This window comes from Chrysemys picta, chromosome 3 (assembly GCF_011386835.1).
Source record: "Chrysemys picta bellii isolate R12L10 chromosome 3, ASM1138683v2, whole genome shotgun sequence".
NCBI classification, from domain to species: Eukaryota; Metazoa; Chordata; order Testudines; family Emydidae; genus Chrysemys; species Chrysemys picta.
This window is the reverse complement of record NC_088793.1, coordinates 194,517,371-194,544,388: the sequence shown is the minus strand read 5'-3', so window position 1 is coordinate 194,544,388 and position 27,018 is coordinate 194,517,371. Positions and strand designations below refer to the sequence as shown.

General features: G+C 40.9%; 1 protein-coding gene across 5 annotated transcripts in view; it reads right to left on the bottom strand.

Annotated features, from left to right (window-relative positions):
• Positions 1 to 228: 228 nt before the first annotated feature.
• Positions 229 to 27,018, bottom strand: part of WDPCP (WD repeat containing planar cell polarity effector) — a 249,225-nt gene continuing 222,435 nt past the window's right edge. For all 5 annotated transcript variants that reach the window (XM_005287202.4, XM_042857181.2, XM_005287204.5 and 2 more), the window contains 4 exons: positions 20,798 to 20,945; positions 8,171 to 8,271; positions 6,706 to 6,743; positions 229 to 1,255 (listed from right to left, as the gene is read on the bottom strand). In XM_005287202.4, the coding sequence (XP_005287259.3) occupies positions 1,205 to 1,255; positions 6,706 to 6,743; positions 8,171 to 8,271; positions 20,798 to 20,945 (338 nt within the window). In that variant the 3' untranslated portion in view covers positions 229 to 1,204. The remainder of the gene's footprint in view (positions 1,256 to 6,705; positions 6,744 to 8,170; positions 8,272 to 20,797; positions 20,946 to 27,018) is intronic.

Below are 27,018 nucleotides of genomic sequence, written 5' to 3'. Positions count from 1 at the left end.
CAGTATGTTTTAATAGACATATCTGAATATGCTGATACAAACAAACTGCTAAATTATGTTGGATTTTTTTATTACTACCAAACCCACCATCCACTTTGTATATGTTAGATTTCAGCAGCGTTTTGACTCTTCGGGGGGAGGGGGGGAAATAAATGGCCTGACCAATGAACAATAAATCGATACATTATAAATAAACCCAGATTTTCTCAACACAGTATTTCTAAACAGTTTGATTAAAAAAAAAGTTTTTATTTTTAATCCATTTATTTCGTGACCGTACCATTTAAAGACAGTAACCAAAAAGCAAATTCAAGCAGATTGTTGACTTTCAGTTTTACATAACTGACTGCTCCAAAAGACCAAGCTTAATCTATATGTGTGTATATACAGTAAAGTACAATACATGTGTACATACATGATATACTGGATCAAACGGTAGGAAGCAAGAAACATCATAAAGTTCCTTTTCTCTTTTAATAATTCCGGAACAAGTATAGTAATGAAACAGGTTAAGTTGTCTTCTCTGTAGCATTTTCTGTTAGTGGCTAGAGGAGCAAGATTAAAATCTGGACTCCAAAGGAATGATGTTTAAGAGACTCCATGTCTTTTTTTTAAAGGTAAAATAATGGTTATTCAACTAAGATGATATATGTAGATACGAAAATTGAGAGCATTCTTAGAAAAACGCTGCTGACTGTGAAAGGCTGCTTTTTCACAGAGGTATCCTGAGTGAAGATTTTATCTGCTAGTATCTCGGTAGAATGGTTTTCAGAGCCTTAAGTGGAAATTCAAATCTGCATCCAAGTGAAGATTGTTAAAATATATAATGCATGGAGAATTACAGAGAATTTGCTCTGTGAGGTTTATGGATTTGTTTAATGAAAAACCAATCTTTCAGCATTACCATTTGTACAGTAATACTGGTATCCATGATTATTGGATTTTGTATGTCATCAGATGTCATGATGAAAATTTATTTGCTCTTCATAAATAAACGTGGGTCAGTTTTTGCAGAGACAGGTGCCTATAAATCAATAATTCAGTGTTTTAAGCAGACCATCACTGAAACTTTTAACTGAATTTTCTCTTGAAGGGCCTGATCCAAAGGCAACTGAAGCCAAATGAAAGACTGCGATGAATTTCAGTGGGAGTCTAATCAGGCTTTAAGTATTTTCTTTTAAAGTGAAAGTATTCATATTCTTGATTATACTAGACCAAAGTGAACCACTTTGAGAGATCCACTTCCTCCAGTCTCCTGGGGGAAAAACAACAACATACAATCACTCACTTTAGCATACAGAAATTAAATGCAATGATAGATTTAAAAATTTACCCTTTTTATATTTAAGAAACTCCAAAACAAATTCAAGGAAATACAAACCTATCTAAATATTGACTCCAATTAACCTCTGCATGGAAGCTTATTTGAAAAAGCTAAACCTTATTTTGTTCTCTTTATTTAAAATGTATAACAAACATTCTAACATTGTATTAATGCCAATATTACCGGAGCCAGATTTTTAAAGCTAGGGATGCAATTTTGTAATCTTAATGCAAACCTACAAATACTTGATTTAAGTGCACATAAATGGGGAGGGAGGGGGGCTAATGTATGCACAACAAATGCATGTGCAGAACTGAAACTTAGCCCATTATTTTTGTAAGCAACATGACAATTAATGAAAACAGCACATGCCTAGAATGCAAGGGTGTTTCATACTACATGTTGTTGGCATGCCTACAAAAAGTGTGAAAACTTTGCTAAGGAAAGTGTTATGCTCTAGTGAATCACTGCTTCCCTTATGATTACATATGAGCAGAAACCTCTTTGTGATGGAAAGAAAACTAGGTGTGGAGCTGAAATCAAAGGGAAGCGGGTGTATGTGCCCTACTGTAGTTTACAAAATACATTAATTTAAATTGGGGGGGGAAAAAAAGTGGAAAACTGGCAACAAGAAGGGTATGTAAGTTAAGGCTGCCGCAGGCTTATGTGTGTGCTGGCAAGTTCAGTGGGATTCATGTGGCTTTCACTCTTTCACTTCAAGTGAAGGAAAAAGAAAACACCCTTGCAACCTAATAAGGAGCATTTATCAGAGCAGCAGCTCCATCTTATGGTATATATATTCTACCACAGAGATAACACATCATGTTCTTAAACAATGCTTCAGTGCACAATGCATATATTACTGCTGTGTGTTTAGGGTAAAAAGTATTTCAACAGCTAGAATTTTGTCTTGATGTAAATACTGCATTTTAGTTCCAGCCTCTTGTTTGGCATTTTCACTGCTTGGTGGATGAGGAAAAAGTTGGAGCGCACGTTTGTTAGGAGGCACTTGGCCTTTACTGGATAAAGCTCCATGCACCATATAAATACCAACAGTTAGTTGTTTATAGGAAAATGAAAGTGTTTCCCCATTCCTCTATATATAACTAAACACTTCTCTACCACACCCCTAAGGTTATATAATGCTGAAACAAGTCATCTTTCCTGGTGAATTTCATGCATAGCCTCTACCACAACTCTCCCAGGCAGATCACGCAGCAAAGTTCGTGAATGGTCAGATTCTCTGTCTTCTTAAGGGGTGTAAGACTCTTAGAACTTTAATTTGTTTAATTGATATTGGACATTTCAACTCTAGTTCCCATAAGACCATTTCAAACTACTGGATAATTATTGACATCACTCGGTTTCTAGGTGCAGGAATGTAGCACCTGCTCAAATCCTGGGGTTTCTGTCTAACTTTTCAACACTAGACATTGTCTACATCTTTATGGTAACCATGCTTCTTTGCTCCTTTTTCACTCCTAAATCCTCCTCCTATGAGATTGACAGCTGTCTTGTCTTCTGCTAGGAGGGTAGCACGGGAATTCTCTCCTGTAGGAGTGGTGCTCATCTTGTTAATTAATCTATAATAAAATAATTAATAACTTTGCACTTACATGGTGCCAGGCTCTCCGAGAACTGTACAAAAGCTCAGTAAGCATTATCATCCCAGTTTCAGATCAAGACACTGAGCCACAAAGAGGTCAAGGCCTGCAGTTTCAAACGTGTGCAATTTGAGACCTCTGGAGCCTGATTTTATAGATGGAGGTGATCAGCACCTCTGGAGACCTACTTGTATCAAGTTAGGCATCCAAAAATTAAGGCACCTTAAATGAGAAGAGACTTCTGAAAATGTGGCGCTTTCTCAAGATCACCCAGGTAGAATAGAATTGGGAACAGAACTTGAGTCTCGTGACTTCCAGTCTCTGACTTAACTGAACCCGAATGCCAGATCTCTAACATCAGAGATGTTTGGATCTGACTTTCCACACCCAGCCCCATCTCTATCTTTAATCACTAGATCAGCTGGACGTACAGTGGCCAGTGGTGAAAACACAGCTAACCATTTCTTCTAGAAAAGAACTAATTGTCTTCAAACAGCAAAGCCTTTCTTGGTCAAATATTTCGCTACGTGTCAGTGATTTTTCTGGACCTGGCAGGTGAATGGGAACAATTTCCTGCGGTTTCAGGGAGATTCACCGTGAGCAAAGAATACACAGGTAGTGATATATGTGCAAGAGATTGTTTACATGATGCTGGGGATATAGTCTCAGCAAGGCCCCTGGTCTCCACTCACTCAGGGAATAGGCCACTTCTGACCCCCAGTTCTTTGGCACAGCTCTGCCTTATAGGGCAAATCAAATCCTCAATGTCATGGCCACATAAGTCTCCCTAGCAGCAGAACCAGCGCAGTTCCACTGTGCAAGAAATGGCTGGGCTCTGGGTGTGCACCCCTTTTGTGGCACAGAGCCCAGCATTGAGAGCCCTTCTGAAGCAATGGACAGGAAGCAAAGCCAGACTAGAGGAGCAGTAGAGTGAAGGTGGGCATACACTGGTGCATTGGAGGGATAATTCAGCCATTGGGCTTCACAGCCACTCTGTGGCTGTAGGTGGGAGGTCCTCTGGTTCCTCACTGGAAATATCCAGATACAGCCCCAACTTGGGCTGGGTGACAAGTCCCAGGTTATGGCCCTCTGCGTGCATGCATTTTAAACATCTCCCTAAAGCATAAGCCTCGTTCCCTAGGGCTTTGGCAATATCGATACTGAATTCAACAAACTACTCTACCAGCTCTTTCCGTGATTTTCAATAAAACAACATTCAGTCCAATTAGCTGGACAAAAGGGAAACGTTTTCCATTCTCCAAGATCTTATGAGAACGTCCAATATATCTGTACACAGAAAAAACATTTAAAAAACCCCAGAATGATGGAGAAGAACACTCTCTTGATTTTGAACTTGTACAGAACATTTAGCACGCAGTATATCATGCAAAGGACGAACATGCATGTGATATTCTATAACAATACAGTAACAGGCTGTTCAAGTTACCTAGGTAAGCACTAAAAATTCAGGAAATGTCCAAGTTAACGTTGCTTGTATGGCTTTGAAGTGTGGTTCCACTCCGAAAAGTGACAACGTAAAAATGGCTCCATCTTGCTTCCTTGTGTAATTAGAGTCATTCTCATAATTGCTCACTTCAGAGACAAAGATACATTGTTACTGCATTTTTGTCCTCGCAGGAGCCAACCCAGCTCTGGGAGATGAAGCAAGATTCTCTTTCCCCATGTATCAGACAGAATTGTCTACCAAGTTTTATGATTTGAATGACTGTAGCAGCTAGGAGCCTTAGTCACGGACTAGGACCCCATTGTGTTAGGTGCTGTACAAACCCAGCTCATAGCGGTCAGAGCAGTGCATACTCATTGAAATCAATGGAATTGCACAGATGTCGCTGAGGGCATTAGGTGAAGACATTATCATCAAAGGCAGCGTTTACCTTGCAAAATCTTTATTGAATGTGACTATACCCAAGAAGAACGGAACCCAGCCTGAGTGTCAGATCCCAGCCTGAGTTTGCAAGGGTGGCAGTCAGGAAAAACCGTCATATTTTGCCTTGTAGACGGCGCACATTTGATCTGGAGTCATTGAGAGACAATGAACACAAAGTCCCACCATTTTAACAGTCACTTTTCAGAGCAGAACTACACTCTATCTGCTCCCAGGTCCCTGCACATTATGATAGTCTTTTCACAATCAAACGAGATCATGTAATTAAAGATCAGAAAACGTTTCTCCAACCTTAGAGACCTATGTACATCTTGTTCTTTTTTTTCAGGTATGGTAATTTGTCATTGGGGTCTTGCATATCGTTAATGACCCAGACTATTTAATATGGTAACTTCCCTTATCTCTAGGGAATTTGTACTATGCATGTTCTTTTCAGCACAACATTCCTTAGGTGTTCCGGAGAGAGGAAACTAGCTACAAAGCTAACATAGCTACGCATTCAGACAGGAGATTTTGTTAAGGTACGTTTCAGGAAAGGAGGCTGTTACCTATGTTTACTGCTAACTTCTTTTAATAGTTATTCTATGTACGTCAGCAAATGTTCACAATTCCCCTATACTGTACACTTATGGCCAGCACAGAGAGGGCAGGGTTGGCTTAACGAGGCAGCTGGAGGTTCCCTCTGAGCAGGGGAATCTCCTGGGGGTGCACAGCTACCACAGCCCATTCTGTGCCACCTGCTCTGGGACCGTCCCTCCCCCCATCACGAGAGGGTGCACTGGAGCATGATGGGGGCTGGAGCACGTTGTTCCTGGAGAGTTGTTCTCTTTGGCACAGGTTGTTTTTATGATGGGACAAAAGTGTATTTTCACACTGTCCTTGGGGGGTGGAGGCTGGACAGGTTTTGCTCAGTTTTTTTAAAAATCACCTTTTTGTACACAGGACGTACATTGAAAATTTCCACACATTCCCCCCCCCCCCCCCAAGGTGTGTTTCAGCCCGTTACAAGCAACTGCAAACGGGCTAGAATGGAAACTAATTTGTAACCTTAACAACAGAGGTTATTGCCATGCTGCTAAACAAAACTGAGGTGAATGTATTTCTCCTCAAAGATCCTGGACTGACAGTTCCGGAGACTGACGAGTTCCACATATCCAGAGATCTAGCACAGCACAGGCAGCAGCCACAGTACAGGCCACACCACCCACACTGCACCACCCCGGGACAGCAAATACATTCTAGCGGGTGAAGGGCAATTTAAGTCATTATGCCTCTTTAACTCTTGGGCTAGGTCTACACTACCCGCCTGAATCGGCAGGTAGAAATCGATCTCTCGGGGATCGAATTATCGCGTCTCGTCGGGACGCGACAATCAATCCCCGAATCGACGCGCTTACTCCACCAGCGGAGGTGGGAGTAAGCGCCGTCAACGGGGAGCCGTGGAGGTCGATTTTGCCGCCGTCCTCACAGCGGGGTAAGTTGGCTCCGATAGGTCGAATTCAGCTACGCTAGTCGCGTAGCTGAATTTGTGTATATTAAATCGACCCCTCCCCTCCCCCCGTAGTGAAGACCTGCCCTGAGTCTCGCTGCTAAAACTGCCAGCAAAGGAGGCCATTAGTTGGGAATGTGGTGGCTGTTTCTGTGAGATGGATGTGGACTGAGACTAATTACTCATTTCTCCACCAAATCAAGATCCGACATTAACAAATTTTGATCGCTGGTGATCTGGGCTGGATTCAAACCATGAAGATCTGGCTCTATTTTACAAGCCCTATGGATGTGGAACTTCCACTGACTGGAGTCCTGCATTTGGATGAAAGATGTAGTTTGTACCAAGGGGTGAAATAGAGTAGAATGGGGAAAAATGTTACCTGTTCTGTGTGAACGTCCCCAAAATTCCCTGAACTTGCTGGAAAACAAACAAACAAGGTTAATATGCAGCAGTTAACTTTTCAGCCTCTTGATAGGATATAAAATAGCTGTATCCTATCACACGATGGATGAATTAAAGCATTTAACATATTACATAGATATGTATGTGCATGTGTGATCCTCCCTCCCTTGCTCCCCAAGCCCTGCCAAACCATAACAAAATGCATTTTGATGAAGACAGCGTGGCAGATCTGAGGTCAGGGACCAACCGTGTCCAGGTATAATACACGCGTGACCATCTGTAACCGAGCGGGTGTAGGATATGCTAATGGCAGCTCTGGTAGCACAACCATTTCATGTCGACCTCTTTGAAAATATGATGTGCTACTTGAACATGGCAAAGGGTGACTATCCTTACCTCACCCGTTTTACAAATATCCTTAAGTATATCAGTGCACCTAGCTTGGTGACTAGGGCCAGGGCTACACTATTAAACCTACGTTGGTATAACTACATTGCTCAGGGGTGTGAAAATCCCACGGCCCTGAGCGATGCAGTTACACCAACCTAACCCCCGGGACAGACAGCACTATCTCAACAGGAGGGCTTCTTCCATCGACATAGCTACAGCCACTCGGGGATGTGGATGAACTCTCCTGTCGGAATAGTAGCATCTTCGCTGAAGCGCTACAGTGGTGCTGCTGCAGCATTTTAAGTGCAAACCTGCCCTAGGTAATACAGGCCCTCCTGCCATGGCTTCCCCCCATTGAAATATTCTGCCATTGTTCTTTTTTATATGTGTGTGTGTGTGTGTGTGTGTGTGTGTGTGTGTATATGTACACACACTATATATATATATATATATATATATATATATATATATATTAATAATGTATTTTATATATTAATACACATAATATTTTATATATTATTTATATGTATTTGACAAATGTTTAAAATACTTGACAAACAAAATGACCTCATCTATTCACTCTAGAAACACCCTTGCCGAAACCGTGTTGCTTGTTATTTTACAAACTATTGACTTCAATGGAGCTACACTGGTTTACACCTGTTGAGGACCTGGCTCTTATATACTAAAACATAAAACAATGCTGCTAATAACAGTAATCCTTTGCACATATATAGCACCTTTCATCTATGAGCAATAAATAGTTTTACAATGATGGGGAAACTGAATCACAGAGGTTAAGTGTTTTGCCAAGATCACAAGAGTCAGTGGTAGCCTCAGGAATAGAGCCCAAGTTCCCAGCTTCGTAGTCTGTGCTCTCACGGCTAGATCCTGCTTCCTCCTTGTTCTGCTGTCACACAGTTAAGCAGCGATGAATTTTCAGCACTAGCTCACTTTTTCTTTCTGAACCCAAATTTTTCCAGGATATCAATTTACACGGTGTACAACTTCTTTCCATTGTGCTTATTTGAAAGTAACTTGTTAATTCTTACCTGCTGGATTCCAGGACAAGGGTTTATCCATTGCAGAAGCAGCATTGCTCTCCATTCCGAGCGCACTCTCCCTGGTGTCTCTTTGTCTACGGGTAGCAGAACTTAAAAAAAAAAAAAAAAGTGGTGGTGGGGTCATATAATAGACAGTAAAGCCATTTTGTTTGTTTACCTCTTTAAAAGCGCATGGCAGTTTGTAATTCACTGTTTTCAAACTCTAGCTCTTTTTTTTTATCAGATGCTACTGTTTGTTGATTGAATTTTACTATGAAAACTCTCTTGCCTGTGCAATCCTTCTATAGCTGTGCTGTCAGTCAAAGATGTGGTGTAAGGTTCTTGTCTTTCAAGCGATTAAGGGTTTTGTTAAATAGATTGCCCCCAACAGATCTTCAGATTGTTCTAACAGACAAGAGGAATGTTTCACATTGAAATACTTCTAAGGAACAGCAGTCAGTCAGATACCAGGATGCCAAGAAAGCAGGATGTGATGTCCAGAACTCCATCATCTAATTATTCTCGCACTTAAAAAAGCCCCCAAACCAAAAATCCCTACACCACTAAGATAGAAGTTGTGAGCTTTTACGCTGTGCTGTTCCTTCTCCTCAAACAAAAAACCACTACATGATGTTGAGGAATGTATGTATAAGTTATTTGTTTTATTTTGGTAGTCTTGATTTCTTCATACATCCTCCTGTTGTTCATTCATCCTCAATCTTCTGTTATTCCACAGCATATGTAGGCAATCTGCTTCCCCAGGCAGTGGAATCAGACTGTTAGATTTTAGTAGATACATTAACTTGTTTGGGATCAGCATGCCTAGCGGGAGCTGATCCTACAGTCCTCACACTGGCAAAACACCCAGTGAAGTCAATAGGAGTTTTGCCTGCAGGAAGAGAGGAGCAGAATATAAACACTGGAAAAATTCTTTAGCAGGACTAGTGGGTTTTTGTTGCTTCTTCATTCTGGTGGATTTCCCACCTACCAGTTTCTCTTTGGATGTGGTAACATCTACTCTATTGCACTACCATTTGCAAAGGTACAATGACACCGCAAGCCATTTTTTTTTTTTAAGTCTGTGAGTAGATTAGCAAGTGCTTCTTTTAATTTTGGACAGAAGTAAGTTGTGAGAATGAAAATGTGACTGCTTTCATGTTGCACGCTAATTTATTAACAGCTACAGCGCCCAATCTCATTTGGCTTTGATAATACAAATAATAGATTCCAGTCCTTTATTACTGACAACAATGTCAATAATTAAAGAAAGAGCTCAGACTTTCTTTCCCTGTGTCTTTGTCTTTCTACTCTCAGTACAGTGAAGGTTATGCAAGCAGCTGTGAATCCATAAAGCAACTTAAAGCAACCCTGCTCATCAGCTTTCCCCAAGCCATATTAAAGCCACAATAATGCAACTGCTACATCACACTAAGCTTTATTGGCTCAGCAAAAGAAACTAAGAAACTTCATTGGAGACCAGATTAGGCCGGTTACAAAATGGAGAGATTCTTTTGCTCTCTGACCCCATTATCTTTTCCATAGTATCTTGGTCAGCTTTCTTACACATAGCCATGGATTCTGTGGAGACCTGTAAATTGCTTTTTTGGCTGCCAAATTGCAGTAAACCTTCTATTTTTATGTTTTAAAAGAGCTTAAAACTGTCCATCCTCTTTGGATGTGTCTTTAAAATTGGCCAGTGCTGGGAGGATTTTATATATATATCCAAAGGCTTAGAAGAAGATGTTGCTTCTACTGAGCTGCTAGTTTTATGGTCAACAAATATGAAAAGCCCAGTGGGGATAAAAGGAACTTAACCAGTTCTATCTAATACATATAAATCTACCTAAGAGCTCAGTGCACTAGCAGTACTCAATGCACTACATTTATCTCCGTCTAAAGATGCAGAAAATGGGTCTTTTGCACATATGCCACATGTTCCCTTTCAATGCCAAGTTAATATGAATTAGAAGACTCTGAGATGAGTAAACAAGGTCAGTCTGGGCTCGGCCAAGTTGGATCAACGTAAAGTAATTGTCAGGTTTTTCTGTCGGCAACGACAGTGTGTTTTGGCTCAGCATTCCCCAAACTATACATTATAAAATGTTTTGTAGGGCAGGGCTGCCCAGAAGATTCAGGGGGCCTGGGGAAAAGCAATTTTGGGGGCCCCTTCCATAAAAAAAAGTTGCAATACTATAGAATACTATATTCTTGTGGGGGCCTCTGCAGGGCCTGGGGCAAATTGCCCCACTTGCCCCTCCCTCTGGGCGGCCCTGTTGTAGGAAAGCTGTTGCCAGACACTTTGCTTATTCTCCTTGTTTTGCAAACCCAGACACTTTCCATTAATTACATGTATAACTTTTGTGACAAAGCCAAGGTATTTTTTAAAAAAAAATTATTGAACAATCAAGGTAATTTAATATGTTTAATAATCTCATTTAATCTAGAGGCACTTTGATTAGAATCAAAATAACATAACAGCATAATAACAAAGAGTGCATTTGCTATGCAACAAATAAATCACTAGTACTAATAGTTGATTGTATATCTTCAAAGAGCTTTGCACACATCAAGAAATGTTGGTGGATTAATTAAAGTCAATGACTATTATTACCTCAATTTGACAGACACAAAAACTGATTTGCCCAAGGTCACATATATTTAACCTATCCAGCATTTTTGGTGGATCAGAAACTCACACTGACTTCAGTGGAGTTTTTGACTATTCAGAGAATGAGGCCTATAGTGACAGAAGCAGGATTAGAACTCAGGAGTTCCTGGTTTCTAGTCTCATGATCAGTCTAGTACACCATGCTGTATCTTCTCAGTAGCCTTCAAAAAAGCTTGGTTTATAACAACAAACTTCAAGTATACAAATACTATATAGGTAAAGCACTATGTCTGATTATTTATGAAGTTACAGTATGTTGTGTATAATGTTGTTTGGACACATATTTATAGTATTCTTCTCACCTCTGTGATGTTATCTGGTTAAAATATGACCATATAGCTCATTGTTGCAGCCACTGTTATATATTTGTAACAAATCTTGTACATAACGTGGCATGTAAGATGTCTATGAAAAGGTTATTATTTGCTGGTTAGGATTATGTTATTTGTATGCATGTATAATTTTTGTATTTGAAGTTATGAATATTGGCTCTATTCCTGGATTTCAAATGTTTGCTCCTGGGGTAACGCACATGAGGTAGGTAGCCAGCATATCTTGGAGGGACTATTCTAATTGAGTGGCCCATCAAAAGGACTCTTAACTCACAATTGATCATGGGAGATGCCCATCTACACTGCGTGGATTGTCCTTTAAACATGCTGTCTGAAATATAGGTAATGGCTTCCTGCAATGACTGAGCGAAATAGGGCACGAACATGTGACCTGCCCATGTGACTCCAAACACTATCTGGTCACCTGTGATTCTCCACTACCTCTGCTGAGGGCTTTGTTTTAAAACAGTGGGTGTCCTTCCACATGGCAGAAGAGATAAAAGGCCCTGGAAACTCCTCCATTTTGCCTCTATCCTGCTCCAGCATTCTAACCAGGAGATACTGGGGTTCTGCCAATGATTTGGAAGCAACCAGAGACTTATCAAGCCAGTGGTTTATTCCATCACTGCTACAAGCCTGAACCAAGAACTTTGCAATTACTGTAAGTATCTGATTCCTTTAACCAGTTTTAACTCTTACCTTTCTTTCTTTTTATGATTAAACCTTTAGATTTTAGATACTGAAGGATTGGCATCAGTGTGATTTTTGGGTAAAATCTAAGTTATGTTTTGACCTGAGTGTGTGGCTGGTTCTTTGGGATCAGAAGAACCTTTTAGTTAAGGAGACTGTTTGTAAAGAACCACTCACCTTTAAATCCAGTGTTTTTGGTGGTAATACAAGGACTGGAATGCCCAAGGAAACTGCTTTTATGACTTCTTGTTAGCCAGCGTGGTGAAACAGAAATTAACTTTTGTTGCTGGTTTGGTATATCCTATGAAAGATTAGCCACCAGTCTTGGGGTGTATCTGCCCTATTTCTCAGCAGTTAGTCTTGAGTTTGGCATTCTCAGTTGTGATCCACAGAGGCACAGTTACAACCTCCTCTTAATATTATTTGCAAACTGGCTGCTTCATTGTTAAACGGGCCTTTCGAAAAAGGCTATTAGCAGTGTAAGGAGAAAAAGCAGAAATGCTGCAAAAGTGATGCATTTTCATTTTGTTTCTTTAACTACAAAAGACAATATTCTATTCAAGGAGTGAAGCTGTGGGGAATCATGTTTAAATAATATTGTTCCTTTGAATGTCACACTGACAACAGCCAGGTATTTCAAAGGAATCAATGAAGCTCTGACCTTCCCTCACCTTACTTTGCTTTAACCTCCCACCCCAAAACAAACAAACAAACAAACCAAGAATCAACTCCCTCCCTTCTAAACTCCGCCTAATATTAAAGAGAACATGGTGCAGCCATAGCTTAACGTTTCCTGGATTTTGATTGGGTGTTACAAACTCAAATTAGTTAAACACTTGTTTTCTGAACTTAATATAAAATCTGACGGACTAGTAGAAATATGTACATTTTAAAGCACATAAATAACATTTAGAAAACCTTTGATAAAGTAACATATAGAGTACACACTTTTTGCATTATGCCTTAAATCCACTGGTATTAAAACAATATGCAGCTTATTAGAAAACAGGAACAGTTTGAACAATTTTTTTGTAACCAAATATACTCGGGGGGGAAAAAAACAAAACACAGTCCACAATAATGGAGGAGGACGCAGACTTTACCCTGGGTGCAAGACCATGGACATTGTCTCTACAGCTCACCGGCTGATTCAGCCAGAAATACGCTGGCCTGCAGAAGTCAATATTTTTCTTTTACATAGTGTTAAGTCATGGAGAGGATCAAATAAGTTATCCTGCTCCTACGGACAACAAGGTTAGTGCCTTTCAGAAATGTTTTCATTATTTATATGCATCTGCAGAGTAATTCTGATTAAAAAAAACCCCATTTCACATGTGTACACACACACACACACACACACACACACACAGAGGCCAAAAGAGAGAGAATAATTTGGCTGCAAAATATGTGACATCTAGGAAAGAATGGGTGATTGTGAAATGGTCAAGCAAACAAACAACGCCCCCCCCCCCCCCAACAGCAACAACAACAAACAAAATACCAACAACCCTAATTAGAACTAGTACAATCCCCCTTCTAGCATTCACAAAATAAACTCTGCATTGGCCAATGGCCTGAGTTGTCCAGTTTCCCTTAGGATAGGGTGAGTAGGCCTGAACACAAATGCAAAAAGTGTTTGGAGCATCATCCTGGAACCTTCATTCAGATGAGCAGTGGGAGCCACTTGGCGATCCGGGGTTACTTGTGTGAATAAGGACTCCAGGATCAGCCTGGGTATTATTAGGATAATACCATCAATTTCAGTCCGCTATACTGCTCTTTCTTTAACTTAGCTTTGAGTTACTAACTGGACTCATTTTTCTGGCTGGGAAGTTATTCTAGCCCATGGTGGGCTCTTTGCTTTGACTCCAAATCAAGGAGAGAGTTCACCTTGGGTCTACAGTCAGGTCCCCGCCAGAAAAAGAGTGAACTTAGCAGTCTGCCCTACAGATGCTCACTGTTTTCCTGATCCTTTTCTTGATCCTCTATTGTTATTCAATGGGGTTTTTGTCCTATCAGTCGAAGGGCCTAGTTTTTTGTTTAAAAAAAACAACCCCCAACTAATTATTTGAGGGCTAATGTTCCATTTACATCCCCCCCCCCCACCCCAGTTTACTGATATGAACTTGCTGTGCTTTTAGGGCCTGACTGAAATCCCATTAAAGTAGATGCAAGTTTTTTTACTGACTTGAGTGGGATATGGACCAGGCCCTTAGAGTACTCAGAGGTGGGAGAGAGCTCAAGCATATACTTGCTCAGAAAGAGATCTGCAAAAAGAACAGGAGTACTTGTGGCACCTTAGAGACTAACAAATTTATTAGAGCATAAGCTTTCGTGGACTACAGCCCACTTCTTCGGATGCAAGAGATCTATTCATCAGACAGCACAGTGTCCATGCTCATGTTAGAAAACCAGGGGGATTCCACTGAGCTTGTGATATCGATTTTGTGAAATCCAAACAAGTCACACAGTCAAATGCTTCTACACTTTTGTCTATATTTTTTACAGCGATGAAACTGGGTCAACAAAAGCAAATGTAAAGCACAAAGAAAACTTTTAGAGACACAATGCAGTAGTGAGAGATGCTAACAGTATGATCTGACTTGGGAATTCCTGACTGGGGAAAAGGCCTTAGGGAGGATCTTGATACTGAGAAGATTAAATAAAAGTGAATTGTTAAGCATAAAGCTGAAAAAAAAAAAACTGGACTCCATTTAAACATATGCATAATCTGTTATGCGTCCTGAAGAATGCCAGTACTACTGCTATATTAAGGAGTTAAATAGTTCTTTTCTGGGCAAAGACTAACGGGACTTTAAAACATTTGGTCATTCTTGAGATTCAGGTAAATGGCCCTACAAGGCAAAAGAGCTATCATCAAATTGAATCCAAGAACTAAGGCGATTATAATAGTATAATAATAATATAAAATATAAATATATATTATAATTAAAAAAAATAGCCTTGGAACTGTGCAGGGATTTGAATGATAACTTTCTAGAAATTCAAGTGAGATACACAGCTTGGTAGAGTGTCTAGATCAGGGGTAGGCACCCTATGGCACCCTGTGGCCTTCGGCACACGAGCTGATTTTCAGTGGCACTCACACTGCCCGGGTCCTGGCCACCGGTCCGGGGGGCTCTGCATTTTAATTTAATTTTAAATGAAGCTTCTTAAACATTTTAAAAACCTTATTTACTTTACATACAACAACAGTTTAGTTATAGAATATAGACTTATAGAAAGAAACCTTCTAAAAACATTAAGATGTATTACTGGCGCGCGAAACCTTAAATTAGAGTGAATAAATGGAGACTCGGCACACCACTTCTGAAAGGTTGCCAACTCCTGGTCTAGATACTACTGTGTTGGGTTCTTTAGCAATGCAGATACACAGGAAACTGTTCAATGTTTTAGGATGTGAGTAGTTTTAATAGTAAACTGGTGTCAAATGTAAACCCAAGTTAAATGACTCAAAAACATCAGGAATGGAGAAATGGAGCAGTCGCCATTAATTGTTGTTAAACATCTCTTTAGTTTCTGCAAGACACCATGCAACGTAATGATGCTAAAGAAGACACAGTCCCTGCCCCAAAGATCTTGTAAGTGAAGGGTCCAATCATGCGCAAGCCTTATTCGTGTGAGTAAAATGTACCCCATATGAGTAGTGCCGTTGATTGTGTGTGATTAGACTTTGTCTAAGTAAGGCTTGCAGGATCTAGTCCATAATTATAAGATTGATACCAAACACAATGTTGGCGTGTCTATGCACATGGGGACAGATTGTGTCTTGTGATCCAGTGAAGACTTCTATAGGACTGCTGCAGAGATGAATCATCCACAGGGGAGAATATTAGGAATTTTAAATTATAGGAAGCAACAATCCTCTCCACTGCAGTACTGAGCAACACCAACATATGAACGATGTTGAGAAGGTAAGAAATGAACTAGCTACTTACAGTAATGTGCATGGCATCGTTTGAGAGACCTCGCAAAGATGGCAAAGCCCACTTTGCACCAGGTTTGGAGTCAGGGAAAGGCAGTAAAACTGTGATAAGGTTGATTTTTTTTTTTCTTGAGGGAAAGAATTTAGAAGTAAATAGGCAATGAAATAGCAAAGTCTAACTTTACCTCATTGGTGAGTGGAATACATAAGCACAGAAAGACTAGCTTTAAACAGCAGGAGAAGTAGAGACAGTCAATAGCTAAACAAAAGTGATCAAGCTTATAACAGCTTTGGGCCAGTGGAAGAGGGAGAACGTTTCATGCCTGTTCCTTTGAAACTGTGTCTGGAGGCTGAGCTGAAGTGGACAGCAGAAATGTCAGATATGGAAAATCGGTTAGCATGATAACAACGCTTTGCAGTCAAATAATGCCTCCCATCTGAGGAGCTCAAAGTATTTTACAAACACAACTTCATTAAACTTAACTTCCTAGCGAGGAAGGCAAGCATAATCCTCTTCTAGCAATGAGGAAACTGAGGTATAAAAGGTGAGTTTTTAAAGTGACTACTGATTTTTGGAGGACCAACTGGAGAAGACGTACAGGGTGTTCAGGAAGTGCTGAGAATGTAGCCGCCTTCAGAAAATCAGGCCCTTTTAAGTTGTTTCAAGTTAGGCTCACAAAAATCACTAGTGACTCTTGAAAACCTTGGCCAGAGAGACTAAGTGTCACAGAGACTGTGGCAGCGTGGGAACAGAATTTAAAACATCCTGATTCCTAGGCTTGTGTCTTTGCAGACCTCCTTTCCTCTGTAAAAATCTTCTAAGGGGAACATGTCTGATTCAGATTTGACAACAGATGTGCAGGGAGAAAATCAACCTCTGGCAGTGTGAAAAGGCAAATAAATCATCTCTGAGCCCTTGTATCTTGTTCGCTTGTAATTTTTTAACAGACTTGAACTAGGAAAGTTTCCTGGAGTCACATGGTCTCTAGCAGGCGTCAATTACTCTTTGAGCCAATATATGAGAGTTGTTACAGGAGCTTCTTTTAAACTCAGATTAGGGTTGGCTGGGTTCATGTAGTTTCAGCAGTTCCAAAGAGCCAATAGTGAGGGTCAGAAACTTTCTTTATATTTGGTAGCTCAGCAGGAGGCAATCAAAAAACTTCAGGGCAGTGGATTTGCTTGCTTAGGGTCAGCTGCATCCAGAGGGTTTTAGCAGTTTCAAGGAGCGGTTAGTGAGGGTCAGAAGTTTCCTTTATATTCACCAGCTTGGCCAGAGGTAATCAAAAACCTCAGGAAGGCAGAGCAGTTTATGCAGCTTCAGTGATTGCAAAGAGCCTCTAGTGAGGATCAGCAACTTGTGGTGACCCACCTGGGCTCGCCTGTGTTAAACTGGTCAAGTCAGCAAGCCAAGAAGCACAAGTGAAGCTGAACTCTGGATTAGCTGACACAGGAAGACCAACAAAGCCAGATGCAGGGCTGCCATATAACTATCAGGTGTAGTATATTTCATAAGGAAAACGGTGAGCTGAAGGAAGGATAGCACATTTATACTTCTGGATTAGAGCATGTCGGCATTGGTCCCCCTCTGGACTGTTGTTTAAATTGTTGTATTATGTAAGTACAGCAGTGTACCCCTCCCAAAAGTTTACAGACAACAATCTCACGCTAAATGTTGGAGGTTCAGGTTGTATCCAAATCCTTTAGATTGCTTTGAAAATCTCTGGCATGTTTGGAGCAATTACATACATGCAGTTAGGACAATTTGCCAACATGTAAGTACAATATTATTTAACTATTACGAAATTACCAGAAAAGTTCTACCACACAGGAGGGTAAAAATAAAATCTGCATACGAACTGTGAAGTACCAATGTGATCTTATTCCGAAATTCAGTTCATAGACACGGTTTAGAAAACGAGGGCTTCCATTTAAGAATCTGACAAATGATTTTCCTAACTGGGCATTTTTAATGTAGTGTGAAGCAACAACTGTGTTCAGTAAAATATAAGAGTTGTTTTTGTAAATTACCATGAGCTTTACCAGGAATAGAATTGAAGGCATCAAGAATGCATCTGAGAAAATAAAGGTTTCAGAGTAGCAGCCGTGTTAGTCTGTATCCGCAAAAAGAACAGGAGTACTTGTGGCACCTTAGAGGCTAACAAATTTATTAGAGCATAAGCATCCGAAGGAGTGGGCTGTAGTCCACGAAAGCTTATGCTCTAATAAATTTGTTAGTCTCTAAGGTGCCACAAGTACTCCTGTTCTTTTTGAGAAAATAAAAATTACATTTCCTCTAGACTAGTTGCCCATTTTTATTTCTTACTATACTTAGTACTTTCCTTCATGCTTGTAAATCCATCACTTAACTATCATGGTACCTCTGTTCTCAATGTTATTATTCTTTACTTTACTAGTTCCATATATGCAACATGTTCTGTACAATAAATAAAAGCAAAAAGAACAGGAGTACTTGTGGCAGCTTAGAGACTAACAAATTTATTTGAGCATAAGCTTTCATGGGCTACAGCCCACTTCTTCGGATGCATAGAATGGAACATAATATTGAGGATATATATATATATATATATATATATATACTTTTGAAGTGATAATCAAGATAGCCCAGTACAGACAGTTTGATAAGAAGCAAGTGTGAGAGTACTTACACGGGGAGATAGATTCAATGTTCAATGCTCAGCCATTCCCAGTCCTACTTAAGCCTAAGTTGATTGTATCTCGTTTGCATATCAATTCCAACTCAGCAGTTTCTCTTTGGAGTTTGTTTTTGAAGCTTTTCTGTTGCAAAATTGCCACCCGCAGGTCTGTCACAGAATGACCAGACAGGTTAAAGTGTTCTCCTACTGGTTCTTGAATGTTATGATTCCTGATGTCAGATTTGTGTCCATTAATTCTTATGCATAGAGACTGTCCGGTTTGGCCAATGTACATGGCAGAGGGACATTGCTGGCACATGATGGCATATATCACATTGGTAGATGTGCAGGTGAATGAGCCCCTGATGGCATGGCTGATGTGATTAAGGTCCTATGATGATGTCACTTGAATAGATATGTGGACAGAGTTGGCATCGGGCTTTGTTGCAAGGATAGGTTCCTGGGTCAGTGTTTTTGTTCAGTGATGTGTGGTTACTGGTGAGTATTTGCTTCAGGTTGGGGGGTTGTCTGTAAGCGAGGACAGGTCTGTCTCACAAGATCTGTGAGGGATCATCTTTCAGGATAGATTGTAGATCTTTGATGATGCGCTGGAGAGGTTTTAATTGGGGGCTGAAGGTGACAGCTAGTGGTGTTCTGTTATTTTCTTTGTTGGGCCTGTCTTGTAGGAGGTGACTTCTGGGTACTCATCTGGCTCTGTCAATCTGTTTTTTCACGTCAGCAGGTGGGTATTGTAGTTTTAAGAATACTTATGCTCAAATAAATTTGTTAGTCTCTAAGGTGCCACAAGTACTCCTGTTTTTTGTGTGGATACAGACTAACACAGCTGCTACTCTGAAACCAATAAATAAAAGGCAGATTCCCTGTCCCAAAGGACTTACCTAACATTGTAAGTTAGAAAATGAATAACAGAAGGAGATGACAACTCAGGGAGGTGTAGGGGAAAGAAATGACAAGAAAGAGGACAATATAAACATGCAGTCCTTGGTGAAATTAATGCACATATCTAGATGACCAAATCTTTTTATGTCAGGGATCCGACAGCTGTTTTCTTTTGTATTGATGTCAGTGCTGTAAGAAAAAAAAATCCTATAAAAAGCAAAGGTTTCATGCTTTTGCCAGCAGCCATTATCCAAAGCACAGGTTCTTCAAATGGGTCTGGTATCCAACGTCTCAATGTTTGTTTCAACCTCTATAGGCATCTGTCCAGTCTGCCATTCTAGGGGTGAGCTATTCAGTTTTCCTCTCCATTGAGATGAGAATCCCCGGCACAGCATCCATTCTTTGATGCAATAGCAATAAATATATATCAGTCAATTGCCTGCTTTCTCCTCTCCCCCTACTCAGCAGCTTGTCATTCAGTGTTGTGGAAAGGGGAGTTTTCCTCGACTGTATAAGAAATCATAGAAATGTAGGGTTGGAAGGGACCTTGACAGGCCATTTAGCCCATCTGCCCCTGTGCTGAGACAGGACCAAGCATACCGTCGACCATCCCTGACAAGTGTTTATTTCACCTGTTCTTAAAAATCTCCAATGACGGGGACTCCACAACCTCTCTTGGAAGTCTATTCCAGTGCTTAACGATCCTTATAGTTAGAAAGTTTTCCCTAATATCTAACCTAAATGTCTCTTGCTGCAGATTAAGCCCATTACTTCTTGGCCTACATTCCATGGACACGAAGAACAATGGATTAGTCCTCTTTATAACAGCCCTTAACATATTTGAAGACCATCAAGTTCCCCCTCAATTGGCTTTTCTCAAGACTAAAAATGCCCAGTTTTTTTAACCTTTCCTCTGTCAGGTTTTCTAAACCTTTTTTATTACTCTCCTCTGGACTCTCTCCAATTTTTCCACATCTTTCCTAAAGTGTGGCACCCAGAACCGGTCACTACTCCAGCTGAGGCCTCACCAGTGCCAAATAGAGCAGAACAATTACCGTACAGGTCTTACATAAAACTCTTCTGTTAACACACCCCAGAAAATTAGCTGTTTTTGCAAGTGCATCGCCCTGTTGACTCATTCAATTTGTGACCCACTATAACCCACAAATCCTTTCTGCAGTGCTATCAGTTTTGCATTTTATTTTTCCCTTCCTAAATGTACTACTTTGCACATGTCTGTACTGAATTCCATCTTGTTGATTTCAGACCAATTCGCCAATGTATCAAGGTCATTTTGAATAATAATACTGTCCTCCAAAGTGCTTGCAACTCCTTCCACGTTGGTACCATCTGCAAATTTTATAAGCATAGGAGTTACAGCACAAGCTGTAAAAGCTAAAATGCCTCATTGCTATACTTTTACCACATCCACTCAGCAAATCTCACCTGTTAGAACTGCTCTGTGATGTGGGTCTGAAGTTTGAGCCAGAGGGGGGGAGGGCATCCTGAAATGTCTGTTCCTCTTGCAATGTTCGAGATAGGGCGAGAAAAGCTTCATCTGAAGAATCCTCTCTGTCTAAATGCCCCAAAAGAGCTGTTAAAAATAATCAAGTTGTGATATTAGACTTGATTCATCACAAAGAACAAAACACAGCTGATTATCCTCCATTTGCTCTCATAATGAACAATTAGGATTCTTTCAAAACATGCACATAACACAGGAGACAAAATGTTCCCTCTTTATCAATTTGATTTGCAATGCACAGGGGAGAGTATACAGCAGTGGTTCTCAAACTATTTGCCAGTGTGGGCCACATATATGGCCCACAATGCATGATGTGGGCCACATCCAATACTACCTGTATGGCCCTGAGGATGTCACATGGGCCACAGCTCTGTGCTGATTGGGCCGTAAGTGGCCCGTGGGCCGCAGGTTGAGAACCGCTGGCATACAGCCGTTATCTACTGCGATAGTTTTCATTCAGCCTCAGGATGCTCTCAGCAACCTCTCTGACATCGAGATAATAAGTCTAGCCAGATAGTTAGACTTTTCTGAGTCCTGAGAAACTGCATATTTGTGCGATTTTCACCCTTGATTGTTCTCTAGAAAACATTTTCTAGTCTCTAACTACCTGGTATCAGGAACTCCCTAAGAGTTTACAGAGGAAGAGTTTTGTGAATAAAGAGACATGGTCCACGCTAAATTATCTGTCAAAAATCAACGGTCTAAGGGGCTGGCATAGATTGTGTTCCATGTGAGCATTTCACTACAGCTACACTGATCAGCATTTCTGAACTGCATAATCTTTCCCTCTATATTTTTAAAAGCAATTCAAACAAAGTCATAACATATTTTCACTACTATTTTTGTTTCACTTAATTTCAGTTTACAAGAGAGACGACCCAGACTTTAGGACCCTGATTTTACCATCCGATTTTACCATCTTTTAGCATATCAAAAGCCTTAATGGTTTGAAAAGTACCCAAACCATCTAAAAGATGTAGAAAAATTGCATACTGTAAGTGTGACCCTTTTTAAAAAAAAAAAAAAAAAAAAAAAAAAAAAAGCATAATCAAACCCTAGGCTAGCAGAGTATGGATTAAGGAAACATCCTGTTACAGATAAAGACTTTAAAAGGTTTTTTCTCAAACTCATAAGACCTTTTGCTTTTTTTCTTTAAATCCTGTTTTTTCCCCCCTTGTTCTCTAGCTCCCTGAATCCTGTATTACCTAATCTGCACAATACCCATGGTAACACCACGGGCAGTGGGAAGAACATAATGCTACTGCAAGCGTTACCATACTGTTGTATTTTACATTTTGGCCAGAGACCCAGAAGTGCTCACCAGCTTAGGAGGGCAAAGTCACTTGGGTTTCTGATCCTTCAGTTTCTAAAGGGCTAACTCCCCAAGATTTATTACTTTTCACGCTGTTCACGTGTGAGGTGAAAATGTAGTGAATGAGATGAACAAGAGTGAACTAGCTTATTTACAGCCCCATAACTAGAATGCTCTGGCTGCACTTCGCAGATCCACACACATAGAATCATGCAGGCAGGGAACCATTGAACGGAATTAGCTTAGTAAGGGGCCACATGCCTCGATGCAGGCGCACAACAGTTCCTAGCCGGACTCTATTAAAGAAGAGACGTTGATCCCACTCTAAGTTTCTGTCCATCTGTCTGGAATAAAAACTCCAAAGAGAAGCAGTGAAAGCGAGAGAGTGAGCGTGTTTCTATGGAGGCAACATACTAGATCTGGAAAGTTCAAATTCCTGGTAAGTAAACTAGAATTTCTTCTGCCTAAATCTGTCTCCAGAGAGCCCCATTCGGCAAAACTAACGAGTAGTAACCACTTAAGAGAAAGAGAGGGGCTGAGTAATGAAGTTAAAAAAATGTTTCTGCAGTCCCTTTTTAGTTAAGTGTGCAGAGAGCTCCAGGTAGCGGCCTAAACATGCAATAATCGAATTTTGCTTAGGCAGGTCTCAGAAGCCACCCTAATTTCAGTGGACTAAGCTGTAAGACCCTTTGGTAATGAATTGTATTTCTCAGAGCTGTTTTCAAAGCACTGTGATATCCATTTTCAATGTATTTGGCCTGGAAGAGATTCTGTTTTTCAGCTCTGAAGCAGAGATGAGCTACCAACATTCCAGTTCTCACAATATAAAAAATTCAGAGACTCGTCTAAATTGGTTTAATTTATACTTTCTTGTTATGCCAAGCTGCAGTACCTAAGTCACACCTACTTAGACTTCCAGAGGTTTGGTCTACACTAGAATTTTACATTGGTATAGCCATGAAAAATCCATTTTCCTGAGAGACGTATCTACACCGTCCTAACTCCCAGGGTAGACAGCGTTAGGTTGATGGGAGAATTCTTCCATCGACCTAGCTCCTGCCTCTTGGGGAGGAGGAGTACTTATGCTGACGGGAGAACCCAGTCTGTTGGCTTAGGTAGTGTCTACACTGAAGTGCTGCAGAGGTGAAGCTGCACTTCTGTAGTGTTTTAAGTGTGGACAAGTCCTTAGAGTCACACCCACTTACCAATACGTAACTTTCCCTGCCCCCTCCTGCACATCACTTCTGAATTAGGCCCAGACCCCAAGGGTATGTCTACGCTGCAATGTAAGCTCAGGATTCATACTCAGCTTAAGCCTAACCCCCTTCCATCTACACACAAATCATGCTAACCGAGGCCTTGGATCCAGAGTCCCAGGACCTGAACCAGAGTCAAGCTGGGCCTCGGGGCTAAAGCCCTATTGCTTTGCACCATAGATGCAGCCCCTCTTGACTTGTGCTCTGGCAGTCTGCCAAAAGTATTCCACAATCTCTCGAGTTGACTTTCTTTGTCCTCTGGACAGTCAAGTTTGGAGGACAGTCAAGTTTTCCCACCACGAACAAAGGGCTAGAGCAGCCATTTTGGGAGGGTGCTAGAAAGTCTGGGTTAGACTCCAGCCCACATAGTTCAGTCTAGATGCTGGAGCACCAGTTTGGGACCCAGGGTTCAACAATTCCTAACCTGGGGTTACAAATGAGTGTAGATACTCAAGCCCAGGTTAACATACTCAGGGTATGCTAACTTGAGTTCTACTAACCCTGGGCTTTCATTGCATTGTGGGCATACCCATCAAGTAACCATGTATTTGCCTCTAAGGGAGTCTCAATTGGGTTAACTCACACAGAGGTACACCAGAAAAGAAGTGTATCGCTACAAAAGCAATTAACAACAGGAAGATTGTGATCCTGGGCACCCCTGTATGCACAACCTACACATTACTGCAATAATATTTGTACACGATATGATGTGTGAGGTATATGAAAGCTAATACCATGAGAGTTATTAGTATCATTGTATAATGTAGATGTTAACGTTATACAGTATGTAAAGTTATGAATTCCCTCTGTATGATGTTACTAGAACATCTTTAAGACCAGACAGCCTACGCTAGGTAACGGCAATAAACAGCTCTGGCCTACACAAAGGACTGTGGGTTTAACCTCAGATTACGCATTAGCAGTAAACAAAGTCACTGAGCTAAACCCGCGGGGGTTATCCCGAACCTGAGCGGAGAGACAGAGCATTAACATGGTTCCTGCACCCAAGAGAGAGACAGAAGACGGAATTCCCAGGAGGCGTTCCTAACGTGTAAGACAGACATCCCTTTGGGAATATAAGGAACAGAGAGAGACTCAATTTTTATCCTTCACTTTAGGAGACAAAGAAACCAAGCCATCTGATCTGTGAAATGGAGTCTGGCCAGACCAGCCAAAAAAAGGCTGGAAAGGAGACTGGGAGTGAGCGAAACCATCTTGAACAAAGACTGTATCTTGCTAGATGAAGTTTTAGACTTTTAGATGCGTGTTTTCACTTTTATTTGCTTGTAACCATCCCTACCTTTTGTCTTTTACTTGGTATCACTTAATCCACGCTCTTTTGATGGTAAACTTGTTTTGCTGTCATAACAACTCATCAATGCTGGGTATGTCCAATAAAGTGTGTGCTTCCAGACAGCTAACGGGTTGGAGTGTTTTTCTGCCTCTGTAAAGGCAGTGAACTGAACATTTATCTGGGAGGGTCCAGTGAGCAGGAACGCCGCCAGCTTGTTTGCCGCCCTAGCCGGCGGAAGGTCCCGCCCCCGAAATACCGCCGCCGACCAGCGTGGCCACAGATCCAGTCGCCACCCCCCAAATATTAGTGTCCTAGGCGACCGCCTAGGTCGCCTAATGGGTTGCACCGGCCCTGCCAGTGAGAGGGACTGGTCCCTTTGATGATTTGGGGATGAATTCCGGCCTGGAAGGGTACCAAGGTCAGCCTTCATGGAGTAATTTGGCTGGGCAAAGCTAGGGTAAGGTTTGTGGGCTGCTGGAAGGCTGTTGGGGGTCACAGCTTTGGACCAAAGCTGCACAGCCACAAGACACCCAGTGTTACAAGGTAGACTGTGACCAAACCCCCTTACTGGCCTGGGTGAACCCCAAAACTTCTCAGTTGAGCCTTTACATTGTTTCAACATAGTTAATGTTTGTCCTATGCAGGGGATTGAACTGTGCTGTAACAAGGAGGTATAAGTGGACTGAAGCCTGGGACGTGTCTTGTTATGTGATCTGGTTACAACACAGGTAGGTCACATGCAAATTAAAATGTGTTGTGACTGGGTCAGGGGATAGTGGTGCTGTAACCAAGACTGCTAACCTGGATATTTTTGTAGTGTAGGCAAGCCCTTAGTTATACCAGCTTACAGATCATTAAATGGGTGTGACTAGGTCTAATGGAGTCTAAGGGAATCTACCATCTACCAATTTACACAACCCTCTGAATTTAGCCCTATAAGTTCGGGGGAACTGGCTTGCCCTTAGGAATGCTAATGAGTTTTGGCACTTTCACATCTATTTAACAATTTAAATCCAACCCAGGATCTGTGTCCAGAAGTTAATTATATCTGATGGTCATTCAGTGCTTAATGTGAAATGAATTAATAGTTTCAGTCTAGTTCCTAGTGATGAGAGGCCACAGTATTATTACCATAATCACAAAACCAGCATCACACGTTGCACTAAGTTGTATCCTTGCTGGTAGTATAGAGCAGAGACCGAAGACTTGAATGGGTCTATGCTATGTTTCTTATCTCTAAAGGTGGTCCCTTCAGAACAAGCTTGAGGAATACTAACAGGGAGCAAGGGAAAGCTTGTACATGTTCTCTCTTTTCTGTGGATAAATATTGGCATTCTGGCCCTTTTCATGATCACTAAATTCATTAAAAAAATTAAAAATACCCACCAAAGTCCATTCACATGTAACGTGTAGATATTATTTTATCAGTTCATACACAAGTTGATCCCTACATCTTTTTTTACTTTTAGGACAGAGAGGGAATTCCTTAATGCAAAACAAAAACACCATGAACATGACGATGGCCCCAAAGGCTCACTACAGGTACTAGTGGCTTCTTCCACTATAGGTGGAACGAAAGAAGGAAGAATGACCTTTGTATATTTTGGAGGCAATGGAGCAGGAGAAAACATGATGGTCCATACCGTCCCAATGCTATTCCCGATAAGAGGACCTAGGGCTACAGTATGACAGGATATATTCAGGAGAAGGTGAACAGCAGCTCAAAACCATGAGACTCAATTGCTATAAGATCTTTGGAATGAAGAAATATAAACCTTCACTATGGAATTTGGATTCCTGTTTCCTGTGGGCACAGATTTACTTTTAATATATTGAAGCATTTTTTCTTAGACATTCTTAAATTACTTTTCCCTACATCTAATTTAAAGACCTGAGATCTAGCCAAAATGGCACTAATACATTAGAGATGGGCTGGTTCATATCTGGATTAGGGTTCAGGGCTAAATCAGGACTTGGTCTGGTGGTACTGGAAGGCTCACAAGGTGTTCACACAAGATTTCAGCCTGAGATGATGAAAACTTTTCAAGATAATGTGTAGTCTTGGTTATATCAGAACCACAAAATAGGCCTGTTCCAGGTTTGGATCTTGGACTCTGCAGTTTGCTGAGTTCAGATCTGGAAATTTGAATTTGCACAAAATTTGAAAGAATTCAGAAATCTGTTTCTGGCTTTGCCTCTTCTCTTTGAGAGCGTGAAAGATTTCATTTTTAAAGGATTTTTAAAGCATTTTAAAATGCTCTGATGTTAACGTATATCTTG